This window comes from Pezoporus occidentalis, unplaced genomic scaffold (genome assembly GCF_034315485.1).
Source record: "Pezoporus occidentalis ecotype Australia unplaced genomic scaffold, CSIRO_AGI_Poc_V1 ctg182, whole genome shotgun sequence".
NCBI classification, from domain to species: domain Eukaryota; kingdom Metazoa; phylum Chordata; class Aves; order Psittaciformes; family Psittacidae; genus Pezoporus; species Pezoporus occidentalis.
Genome location: NW_026913662.1, coordinates 2,476,486 through 2,488,823, shown reverse-complemented (window position 1 = coordinate 2,488,823; position 12,338 = coordinate 2,476,486). Strand labels below are relative to the sequence as shown.

The 12,338-nt window shown below is 38.0% G+C and overlaps 1 protein-coding gene across 1 annotated transcript in view; it reads left to right on the top strand.

The window, feature by feature from the left end:
* The window catches only part of VWF (von Willebrand factor), a 130,460-nt gene that overhangs the window by 51,993 nt on the left and 66,129 nt on the right, over positions 1–12,338 (top strand). Inside the window, exons 19-24 of the mRNA XM_062615547.1 lie at positions 617–720; positions 4,704–4,842; positions 6,589–6,723; positions 9,719–9,865; positions 10,515–10,655; positions 12,119–12,238. Of these exons, the coding sequence (XP_062471531.1) occupies positions 617–720; positions 4,704–4,842; positions 6,589–6,723; positions 9,719–9,865; positions 10,515–10,655; positions 12,119–12,238 (786 nt within the window). The remainder of the gene's footprint in view (positions 1–616; positions 721–4,703; positions 4,843–6,588; positions 6,724–9,718; positions 9,866–10,514; positions 10,656–12,118; positions 12,239–12,338) is intronic.

Genomic DNA, 12,338 nt, shown 5'->3' with positions numbered 1-12,338 from the left:
GACACCTGACCCAAACTGACCAAAGAGGTATTCCATACCACAGCACGTCATGCCCAGGATGTAACTGGGAGTTAGCCGGAAGGGCTAGACTGCAGGGTTGGAGGAGGTATCGGTCATTGGTCAGGCTGGGGGGGCGAGTTATCGGTCGGCTGGTGGTGAGATGATGTATTCTCTTCCCTTGTTATTTCCTTTATCATTATTATCAGTGGTGGTAGCAGTAGTGATTTGTGTTATACCTTAGTTACTAAACTGTTCTTATCTCAACCCGTGGGAGTTGCATTCTTTTTGATTCTCCTCTCCGTCCCTCTGAGAGCAGGGGGAGGGCAAGAAAAGGGGGGGAAGTGAGCGAACGAGTTACCTGACTGGGTTTAAACCACGACATTCTCCCAACATTTTAAACAGGTGTCCAGCCTCTGAAGCAAGACTGAGATTTATGTACCCACAGCTCTAATTATGTTAATGGAAAAAAATATTAGCAATGCTGTACCTTTCTTGCCCTAGTCTTGAAGCATTTCCTCTCTCCTTTCCTTTATTCTTTATCACATTTTGTGCTTGCTCTTCTACATACCAGCACATACTGACAGACCCATATGCTGACGAACTTTGTTTTGCTTAGGTGCGACATGAAAACAAGTGCGTTGCTCTTGAAAGATGCCCATGTTTTCACAATGGAAGAGAATATGCCAAGGGAGAGACAGTGACTAATGACTGCAACACCTGGTGAGCCACTGGAACTGTGTTTTTTGATTTTTCTGGGGCACCTAATATGTTTAATAAACCAAACATTGTTTGCTTAACAGATCTGTTTTATATAAAATCAGGTTTTGAAGTTTAGTAATGCACATATTGCACAGACCAGCATATTCCGTTTGCATGGAATAAAGATCAGTGCAATATCTGTTGAACTGTATGTGGTACCTTACAAATAGGGAGTCTGTGTGTCTCTGGAGGTCATCATAGCCCCTAGCTAGTGGATTTGCTCCTTGATTTTACAATACAAGATAACAACATAGGAGATCCTCTGGAGTGGCAGGAATGGAGTCTGTGCTTTGTTACTAAACTTTGCTGTCTGCTTTCCTCTTTTGCCAACTGGGGCCCTTCAAATCAGCCCTTTTCAGCATGCATCAACAGAAGGTGTGTGATATGCCAGCTATAATAGACAAGTGGGACTGTTCCTAACTAGTGTAAGTGAGACTTAGATAAAAGGTTTTATAGTTTTGTATGGAAACAGTGACCTCCCACTGTTTTGTTTCTTTTTTTTTCCTTTGCAGCTACATATTGCATTGTGAATCATGTACTCTAATTAGACCTGGGGAAAAGTAGGTTTAAAAGAAGGAAGACGGAGGAAAAATTGGTATTGTTATATAGATGCCATTTTAACTGACCTTTCCTCTAATACATAGAATTTTCTTCAATATAAGGGTCAAGAAAATGTTAGAAATCATGCTTTTTCTCACTGATAAAAAGTTCTTCCTCTCAATTTAGGTATTTTCCTAGAATGTGAAAGCAAAATTGGAAATACGGTCCCTTCAAAAATGTCACTAGGGCTTTTTTGAACTATGTGACTTTGAAAAGTTTCATGATAGTTCTCAGTAAATATGAAGTCAAATGTCATTTAGAAAGTGATATAGGAAATTACTATTGCTTTGAGAATTAATAAGAATTGAGAGTCTGCATTTTGGGGCTCAGATCTTCCTTTTCTTTTGGTGTTTTTTTTTTCTTTTTGTACTGCTGTTGCAGGAGTTCTCATTCTCACTTGTTCTTAGCCAGATGTGAACACCTGCAAACTCAATATATGAGCCAGAGGTGTCACATTTGGCATTTACATTTGAGTTGACATATGGGAGACCCTAATTCATGAACAGTGGAATGTCTCCAAGACTAAGCCAGTGGCAAAACTTTTGTTATGCTATGTATTGGGAATTCATTGTAAAGCTCAGTGAAAATTTTAGAATAACATTTATGAACAGTACACAGCAGAAATTTGCTAATCTGACTTTTGCTACAGCACATACTTTATAATATGTCCATGCACTTATATGCAAAATCTTGGTCTTGCTTTACCTGTTAGCAGAGATTTAATAGCAGAAGGTGCAATCAGTTTCCTGTTACTGAAATTTCATTCTTTGAAGAAAATGCATTGCACAATATTTATTATACTGTGAAGTGTTACCGAGATTAAGCAGTACTTATGCTTGGATTAAGGCATTACTACAGAACTTCATTCAGTACCTTCTTTGGTTAGCAATTTGATCTTGGGAAAGTTCTTCAGGTTTTTTTATCCCTGAGTTTTATATCTGTAAAGCAGGGATAGTATTTCTCTTTCCCTGCTGTTACAGAGTTAGATTAGAAAATTCCTGGGTCAGTGATGGTGTCCATCTGCATTCATATAGCGTTTGGTAGATGAATGTTTCTCCAGCCTCAAGCAACATATTGCTTATTAGATGATGATATTAATATTATTAGATTAGATTAATAGATATGGTGTCAGATGCTATTCTGAGTCCTCAAAATTAACTAGAAATGAGTGAACAAATTTTATGCTTTTTTTATGCTTAATTTGCCTGGCTTTTTATTTAGTTTGTTTAGTTTCTTGCTAATTAGCACATTCATTTAATTCACTGGTCAAAAGCTCGTGGATGCCAAAAGAAAGATCCCCTTTCTTACCTGCAGCTTCTGTAGCAAAGCTTGTGGTTCTCCAGGATACCTCTGGGAAAGGGCAAGAGGATCATGTGGATGCCCTGAAGTCTGTTCTTTATTTCTCAATTTCCCTCTTTTCCTCATTTTAGCATAAGCATATATACCTCCTTGAGCCTTATTTATCAGGGTACCATGTAAGATTCAGATTATTGTGTGTCACAACAATGAACGGATACAAATGTTCTTGGAAATTCTCAGAAATTTAATAATGATTGGTGTTGAATATGGCTGATTTGGTGTCATCATGAAGACTAGGAACCCTACTGTTTTTCTTCCGTGTGTTAAATTGCACTAGAACCCGATGAGTTACACAAACGCTTTCTCTGCATTTTGAATATCCACTCAGAAGATGGCCACCATGTGGGATTTTTGTTTTGTGTTTTTTTTGTTGTTGTTTTAACAAACAAAAAAACAGAATAAGAAAATAATAAAAAAAAGCAAAAAGAGTACAAAAAGAGTGAAATGAAAAAAAAACCACCAAATACTGTCCTTTCTGTAGTGTTTTTGTATGATTAGTAACAGTGCAGTACATCTGCTATAGCAATGTGGGCATAATGGTGTCAAGACCTTTAACCCTGTGTTTGATTGCTCTTCAGAATTACCCTTCCCCTGAGAAGACAAGGCATCATCTTGTTTTTCTCTGCATGTCAGGATGTCCCTTTTCTTTTCTTGCATATTCTGTGCTTGTGAGGAAGTCTAGGAGGTGTTCTGGACAGCCTCACTTGCAAGCTGTACAGGCAGACAGCTACAGGTGTATCTCCTTTCATGATCAGGATGTGTGTCACATCTTGTATTTGTATGTCCTATTTGTATGTTGCCAAACTTGAATCCTCCTGTAGGGCAGATGTTCTGTTTTAATCACCACAGGAGACCTCAGGGGACAGTAACACCCTCTAAGACATTTCTCATAGGGTGTATGTATATGTGCACCTATGGACAGAAAAAGAAATATATCTATCTATGTGTGTTTTCTTGGCAGCCTGTGAGGTAATGTCTCTGACTGCTAGGTCAGCTATGCTATCCTGAAGAGTGAACTTAATTTAAGAGCAGAGAAACCTCTTTGGAGAAGGGTGGTATTATGCTTCAGTATATATTCAGAACAAAAATTTGCTGGGTTGAATTACTGTCCTGGTTACTTGATCGCAGAAGTTGATCACTAGACTAAGAGCATGTCATTTGGCATCTGCTGGATATTAAATTTACTAATATTTTGGCTTTTAATAGGGAAAAATGGACAGTACTACAAATAAAAAAACAGGGTTGCTGGCATTATACTCCATATTTAACCTGTAATGGTCTATAGAGGGTAATCAATCTGTTTTTCTGAAGGGTTGCACAGAGCAGAGTAGGATATCCAAAACAAAATATTAACACAAAATATTCTAGCAGGCTCTGTCCAAACCGCTTCTTGTAATAGGGAAGTTCAAAAAGCACATACTCCTACATGCAGCTTGTAAGAAAAAGGGAAGAACATTCCTTATTCATTTATTATGTTTCAATGCCCTATTTGGACTTACGCACCCAATGCTAACACACACTAATTTATGTTTATGAAAGTGTTATCTGATGCACGGTAGTGTAACGTAGTTATGGACGTCTATCTAAAGAAGGGTTCTAGCAGCTCAGGTGTGTACCCCTCTGAGAGTACCTTCTCAAGGCCAAACACAAGCAGAAAGGATCTGCTGGGGATATACCTGAGGTCAGACAGCACCACCAACAACTGCAGAGGTTCCACACAGAGCTGCAGCCCGTGTCTGGATTAAGATACACAGGGGAACAGTTCTCCTGTTTGGTCTACAGTTGGTTATTCCCTGACCCAGCCTCAGGAAAAAGGCAAAATAGCAGCTTATCACCACTTGTGTGTCTTCTGGAGAGTTTTCAGATCATGCTCTCTTGGAGGAATCAATTTTTGCTCTTTCACTTTGCCTAAAATACCTTTCATTCTCTTGCTTATTACTTTGGGAATAATGATAACTGTCACTGACTTGTTTTCCCTCTTACAGTGTGTGCCACGGTCGAAAGTGGGAGTGCACCAAAAATGTATGTGATGGCACCTGCACTGTTATTGGTACGGCTCATTATTTGACGTTTGATGGATTGAAATACAAGTTTCCAGGAAACTGTCAGTACGTATTAGTTCAGGTAAGAACATGTCAAATTCCAAAGCTGTCTAATAATATATAAGGTGTTTTATACCTGGATAGAAGTCCAATCTTTGGATAAATCACAGTAAAATATTCTTAATTACTAAACCAGATGTGTGGTAGAAGAAAGAGAAGCTTATTAGTGACCTCAAAGATGCCTTGAGAACTTTGAAGATGCATTGTGCTCCATAGATGAGTTAGGTTGTCGTGTCTAGCTGGCAGTCATGAATCGTATGATAGCAGCATGGTACAGAGAAATGTTATCTGAATATCATCTCTAACAAGGGATTATAGGTATCCATAAATCAATCTTTCCTTACTCTCCACTAACTTCTTTATCCAGTATTGATGGCTCACTGTCTAATTGAGTGAGACAAGCAATGCTCAGTGAACTTTCCCTAAATGCATCTAGGGCACAGGTACTGCTTCTTCATTTCAGCAAAGTTGCTGTCCTGTTCCATGCCTATTTGCAGTACACTGACAATATCCATTTTCTTTGCAGCAAAGAACAGAGGTAGATAGAGTCATAGCACACTAACATCAATTTGTGGATTCACTGGGCCAGTCAGAAATAAAGTTAAATGAGATTACATGTCACCTACAGGCACAAATCATTGTGTGTTTAAAAATGTGTGTGCAGAAGATGGATTTAATCTGAAAATTTGGCTTGACATGTGGATCGATCCACTGCTAATCGGTAACAAAAGTCTTCTGCAGTTCCAAGTGGCATGCTTCTTGGGTGGGCTACTGTTTTCTCCACAGATCCTTTTCATGAGGCACATTCCTCCTTGCAGTTCTCCTTGGTCAGGAAAGTGTGATCAACCTGTCTTTGGCTAGGTCTTTGAAATATACTCCCACCTTGATGCCGGCTGGGTTACCGTAGAAGAATGGTTGCTCTGATGCTAGTGAGAGCTCTGTGTAAAGGTCTTGTGGGCAACAATAGCATAAAGTACTATAAAACTACTTAAAATGAAAATGAGATCCATTTCCTCATGAGAAATACAGAGAGCTGTGTTATTCTTTAAAGCTGTGTACTGAAAAAAAACCAACCCAATTTAAAAACCTAAAAGGCTTGAGAGTCATGAATTGTCATATAAGTGTAGTACTAACTCTCTATGCACCTCAGAAATATTTAAGTTGAAAGAAAATCAATGCATTAAACTTTTAAATTTTAATTTAAAGTTTAAAAGTTTAATACATTAAACTTTTTCTTACTAAATACATGAGAAATAGGTTGACATTATTGTAATTATTATTCAGGTGCTGGTGGGAAAACAAGGGCATCAAAATTTTTGCTCGAGACTGTGCAGTAACTTTATTTCTAACCTAATATTCTAGTTTTAAGTTTTATTTTATCATTAAAGCTGCAGTCTTGTTTTCACTGTTAAATGAATTAATATGTGTTATTAAGATGTACACTGTGCTCATTGTATGTCTTTAAAATACCACAGATATTATAATAGCATGGATTCTCCCTGCCAAAAAATACCCTGCAAAATATGTGCGTGTGTGGGTGTAACTGCCAGAGGGCACCTCATTCTTTAAAGGGTGGACCGTATGAATATCAACACTAAGCACAAAATAAGTTAATATAGGAACAGTTGGCATGCCAACGCATATCCTACTGGCCACAGATTACACAGAGTATTTGAGGCTTCCTTTTTCTCCATAGAGCTGTTTTGTTTTTTTTCTTTTTTTTAGAAGTCCCACATTAATGTTTCTTTTGTTTATTTTCATCTGATAGGATTTCTGCAAGGATGTCTCTGGGACATTCCGGATACTCATTTCAAATGAAGGCTGTGGCTTCACTGGAGAAAAGTGCACCAAAAGGGTTATCATTCTGTATGGAAGTGGGGAAATAGAGTTGCTTAATGGAAATGTATGTACACTTTTGTTCTCTTTAGTTCCCTTTTTTTTTGTGAAAATAATTTCAAGTTGTTTAGTAAGATGAGCATGAATAACCTCATGCTCAGTGCTTCTTGATCATAAAATGAACAGATCAGCAGAATTATAATTGTCCATTTTGTTCCCAGAGGTGTAATACCATTTTGATATTTCTGTTTGATACCAGATAAGAATGCTGTTCCATGCAAACTCATGCGATGAATGCCCTTTCTAAACATGGGAAGCCTAACTCTATTTCAAGCTACATTAAGTGCAAGGAACAGCTAAGAAGTGACTGTCCCATGACTAGTAAAACTTTCAGATCTAATTTAGCCATCTGCAGGACTGAGCACACAGGAAAAAAGTCATGTCTCAAACAAGTTGATGTTGCAGAAGCAAATACCAACTATCCTTTCCTCTGTTGTCAGATGGAAAATCCAGATGACTGGATTCTTCTTTTTTTCCCTTTTCCTACCAATAAACACTGAAGAATTGAACAAGAATCACTTCTACATCCCACGTCCCTTCATGGCAGGAAACAAGCTTTCCACAGGGCAAAGTCTTGAGAGCTGTAGCAATTAAGACTGTGTGTTCAAACAGTACACAGCTACAGTGGATTATAGTGTTTCAGATGCTCAGTTTTCAGAAACACTGTGATTTGAACTGGCATCTAGACCAGAGATTTACAAAAATGTTGCCTGTGCAAGGTGAAACCAGGCTACATTTGCCTTGTTTTGGGTTCACAAAGCTGTACCAGGTTTGGGCTAGCCTGCAAACTTGCTGTGGTTGCTGTGTGCACTGATACTTGACAGGAGACATAAAACGCGACTATTATTACTAGTGTCTGTGCAGTGCATCTTGACAGTGTATGATGCATGTAGGCTTTTGGTTGCTGGAGAAATGAACAGAGGACAGATTGGTTGCCCAGCTCTTTATTTCTACTGCTAAATAATCCCCTACCTGGGTGAGGATGAATTGAAGTGTAGGGATCATTCCATAGAGCCAGGAAAGCTTCTTTAGGTGGCAGATTTTCAGAAAAGCTGTGATTCATTTTGGACACCTAAAGAAGGGCTAGAAAAGACAGGAGGTGATGAGGCATCTAGCAATTCCAGCAACAGAGGCTGTCTGGTTCCTAAGAGAGTATATCCTTCTAGGAGCTAGGCTTGTATCATGAGACTGAACTTTTAGCTTTCTTCCTAGAGTTTAAGGCTCAAAGAAATAATATCTAGAGCAGGTTTTCACAGAAAGAACAGCAACTGAAGGAGAGATTAAGGTAAAACAACTCATATGAAGACTCTTAGGCAATTTCTTACCCAGTGATGACTTTCTACACTCTTTTTCCACAAGAAGCAAGCAGGAGAATCAAGGCTTTTTGCCACTAAAATATTCCAAAGCAGGATAGTTCAAGTTTTAAGATGATATTATTTTGAAAGCGGCTTCTAGTTTTAAGTAAATGAGGGCTTAATTGAAATATCTGCCTGTTAAGGTTCTGGCTTACAATAAAAAGAAAAAATCTCGTGAATTCATTTTTGCTTTTCTGAAATATATAGATCTGCCTGTTTGTAAGGTCAAGAGTTTATGACTTCATGGTTTGGCAAAGAGCCTTCATAAATACAGAAATATTGTAAGTTAGGTCAATCTCCCAGCTCAGCTTTGTTCTTCTCTGTTTTTTTTTTTGCCCGAGTTTGGATAGAAAGACTACTCTATGGAGAATTTAAGTAACCAGTGTGACTCGATACTAATATGTTTGGCATAAGAGAATATGAAGAAGCTTCCAGTTCCTAAAATATCTTTTGACATATTATTCCCTAAAGACATTATAGGCCCTCTTTAGGAGATCCTTTGAGAATGTGAACTATCATCTCTGGGGATAAAGCTTTCTGATAATAACCCAGAGGTGAGAAGAAATGAGCTTTTACTGAATGGAGCAAGAAAGAATAGTGGAAAAAAGAAATCTCTTGCCCTCAAACTAGGAAGTGGGTGAATGGTTTGTGGGCTCCTCTTTCTTCCTTGCTTTAGTCACTATTTGTGCTGATTGAAAGTTTTCATCTGCCTCTTCCATGATTAAGCAGTTCATGAATTAACGGTGCTTAAAGTAACAGCCATGCCAGACCTTTCTCTCCAAATGTAGTTAATAATCCCATTAGATTTCCCACTGAAAGGGGATTATGGTGTGAAAGAAAGCTTTTTAAATTAATCTGTTAAATTCTTAGGAACTGAACACCTCGAATTTGCAGCCAGATGGAAAGAGAAAGATGCACACAGGGGAAGTGAAAGTGATGGAAAAATAAAGAGATACCAAAAGGAATCTCTCAGGATTTTTCCTATTGGTGTAGCTGTTTGGGAAGAAAGTCCTTCAGAATCAGATTCTGGTCCTTCAGAGACCACTGGTGCATGTGATTCTCCCAGTTCACATTGAACTTAAACCTAGCCAGCCCTTTTGTCTTTTCCTGACTTAGGAGCACGAAACTTAGTTTCCTAAAAAGTTGAAATAAAAATAAAACATCATTTTTCAGTGAGCCATCGACTGAATACTAAGGTGATCATTAATTTTTTATATCCTGTCTTCTTTATCAGTCCTCCGTTTAGCAGTCATTGCTTTGTGTCAGCATTTGTGGCGAATATGTTATACTCTGGCAGCAGAAGGGACATTGCCACATTCAAACTTAGAGAAATGTGATGAAAATGGACTATCGTATTTGTCTCCCAATTTTCTGTTCAGAAGTGTTGTTTTTAAGGCAATTATTTATCCACAGCAGTGGCGAGTGTAGAGACAAGCCTGTAATCAGTGTCTTAGCAATACCTTGCCTACAGTTTTGCAAGTGCTCTAGAACATCTGTATATTGTATGGGAAATACCTGTTCTCTGGAGAACAGCATGTTTGAAAGTAGCTGTTAACCTATGTTAACACATGTCCCACTGGGAAAGTGACCTATATGAAACAGTAATTAGAGACACAGTTGATAGCACAATGTGCTTTTCCTATTCAGGTAAACATCAAGGTACCTCCTAAAGACGAAAATGATTTAGAAGTCATGAAGTCTGGCCGTTATTACATCATTTTACTGGGCAAAAGCATCAGTGTGACCTGGGATCTGGCCATGGGAGTCTCAGTTATCTTAAAAGGCAATTTTAAAGTAAGTGGTTTTTGCTTTACTTCTTATTCTCACTAAAGAATGCACTTACTCGCTCTCTGAGGAATAGCATTTTTTTAATGCAGGCGTGCTGATAGATTTCCATGGAGTATTAGGCACTTGCTTGAAAATGAAGGCAATTTTTTGTAATACCATAAGGATTCCTTACTTTTTCAGTAGTTCAGCTGTAAGGAGTAAATCCTGGGTCATTGGAGATGAGCTATGACAGAAAGGATGAATGCTGTGGTACTTTTGAAATATGCTGTTAGTGATTTCTTCTGTATTCAAGAGCAGTATAAGGAGCCAGATTTAAAAGTTATGGTGATGAGATAGTCATCTCCAGAAATAAAATGGGATTGTAGGGTCATATTCCAAATAGGGCCAATCGGCACTGCTGGTCACAGTTGTCATCTTGCTTCCTGGAGACCTTGGAGACAGTATGGTCCTACTTTCTGCTAAGCAGTATGGGAATATGAGCTAAACATTCTCTGTGAGAGACTATGTCTATTTTAGTGAACTTGGCAAGGTCAGGGATATTTCAGTTTTTAAGCCTTGTGCCATTAAAGCACTGGGCTAAAAAGACTTCTTAACAAAACCCTAAGCCAACCTACAGACAGAAGATTTATGTATTTTGTGTTTCTTTCCCTGCAAGGATCAAGTGTGTGGTCTGTGTGGAAATTTTGATGGAATCCAAAACAATGATTTGACCAGCAGCAATGAACATCTTGAAGTAGATCCAGTTGACTTTGGAAATTCTTGGAAAGTTAATCCATACTGTGCTGATGTTGAAAAGGTGATTGCGAATGAACTGTGAAAACTAGTTAATACGGGTTACAGTATCACTCAAGAGCAGGCAAAGAGGTTTGAAAGGATAAAAAAAAAAATAAAAAATTAACTCCTTCCCCCATCTTTTTGCCAAATAATATTATTTCTTGAAATCCGATAAAAGATCAATTAACTTATTTAAGGATTCTGTGCAGCCTGGCTTCAGATGAATGTTAAATATGTACAGTAGAGGGTGTTCATACAGTTTGCCAGCCCAGATGATTGAAATCCAGGTATAACTGGAAATCTCATTTTAGAGCTTAATCTGAAAAAACAGCTGTAATTTTCAGATGGGGAGTTCAGATAAGAATTTCTTAATTCCCTATCCAAAATTCTATATCCCAAATCCTAGTCTTTTAAATTCAGTATGAACAACTGAATGTGCAGGTTAATTTCTTTCTATATGCTTCTCAGTCTTTTTTGAAGAGCACTCAGTTACTATTTTTAGGTTGGAGAGGCTTGAAGAGAAAAAACAAGATACAGGAGGGAATGCAAGACCTTATTGCCCTTTTCCTCTTTTCCAAATACAGAATTTTGAAAGAATAAAATTGAATAATAAATTTGTCTTGAGCTGGTAAATAATTATGGCCAGAAGTATTTCCAAACCAAAAAGTGAGAGGAAACAACTGAAAGACAACTTTTTTTTGACATTTGCAAAATTAAGCATTTCTTTCAGATGATGCTTTAAGGCTGAAAACTTTCTCTTGAAAATTCATCTAAATTTTCAGAGGTTGGGGGAAAAGGCTTTTTTTTTAGATCTTTCTTTACAAGATTTAAATTATCAGAAAATAAAATGAAGCATTTATTTTTGATCACCTGAAACATTTTAGGTTACTTTAACTAGTCACAGCATTATCTTGCTAAGTGTCACTTTTTTGATATGACTTGATTGGAGCACAGAAGAAGTAGGAAAAATGAGGAGTGATACCACAGCGTAAAACAGAGGGAGCAGCTTATTTTAGTGTAATAGGCACAAGACAGAACCGGCAGACTGTCTCTGTGATAAATAACATGTCAATACTAGTGCTTCTTGTTAGTAGATAAATTAAATGGGAGAGGAGGAGGCTACTAAACCATTCTTATTCAGCACTGGCCTTGGGTATTGTCTGCTGAAGACTGATTATATTTGTGAGTCTCATGGGCCTTCTCTAGAGCTGTGAATGATCATTTTTCAGTGACACTGTCATCAAAATGTCAATGTTAAAACTGCTGTTTTAGCAAGTAAGAGCTGGAGAAAATGTAGAAGGTGACCTGCTCAATTCTATGTTCTGCTGTGGCAGGATTTGTGCCTGTCATACAATAGATTGAAACGTTCTCAGGGGAACAGTTTCTTTTGTCATGAAAATTGTCTAGTGCTAGTGAGTCTCTACTTCAGTTTGAAGTTGTGAAGGCACGGCTAATGCAGTGTGTACTTTTTCTCACAATATTAAGCCCAACAGGGAGCAGACCTTGATGTCTCCACTGTGTGATGGAAACATAGTGAAGCAGGTGATGGTAGAAACATCATGCAGCATTTTGTCTGGGGACCTCTTTGAAGAATGCAAAAAACTTGTGAGTATTGTGTCATGTGTTTAACATTCTTTAATCTGCAATGATCTGTGCTGACACTGATTACAGCTGAGGGAAAAGTATGGTTGTCCTGACATCATAC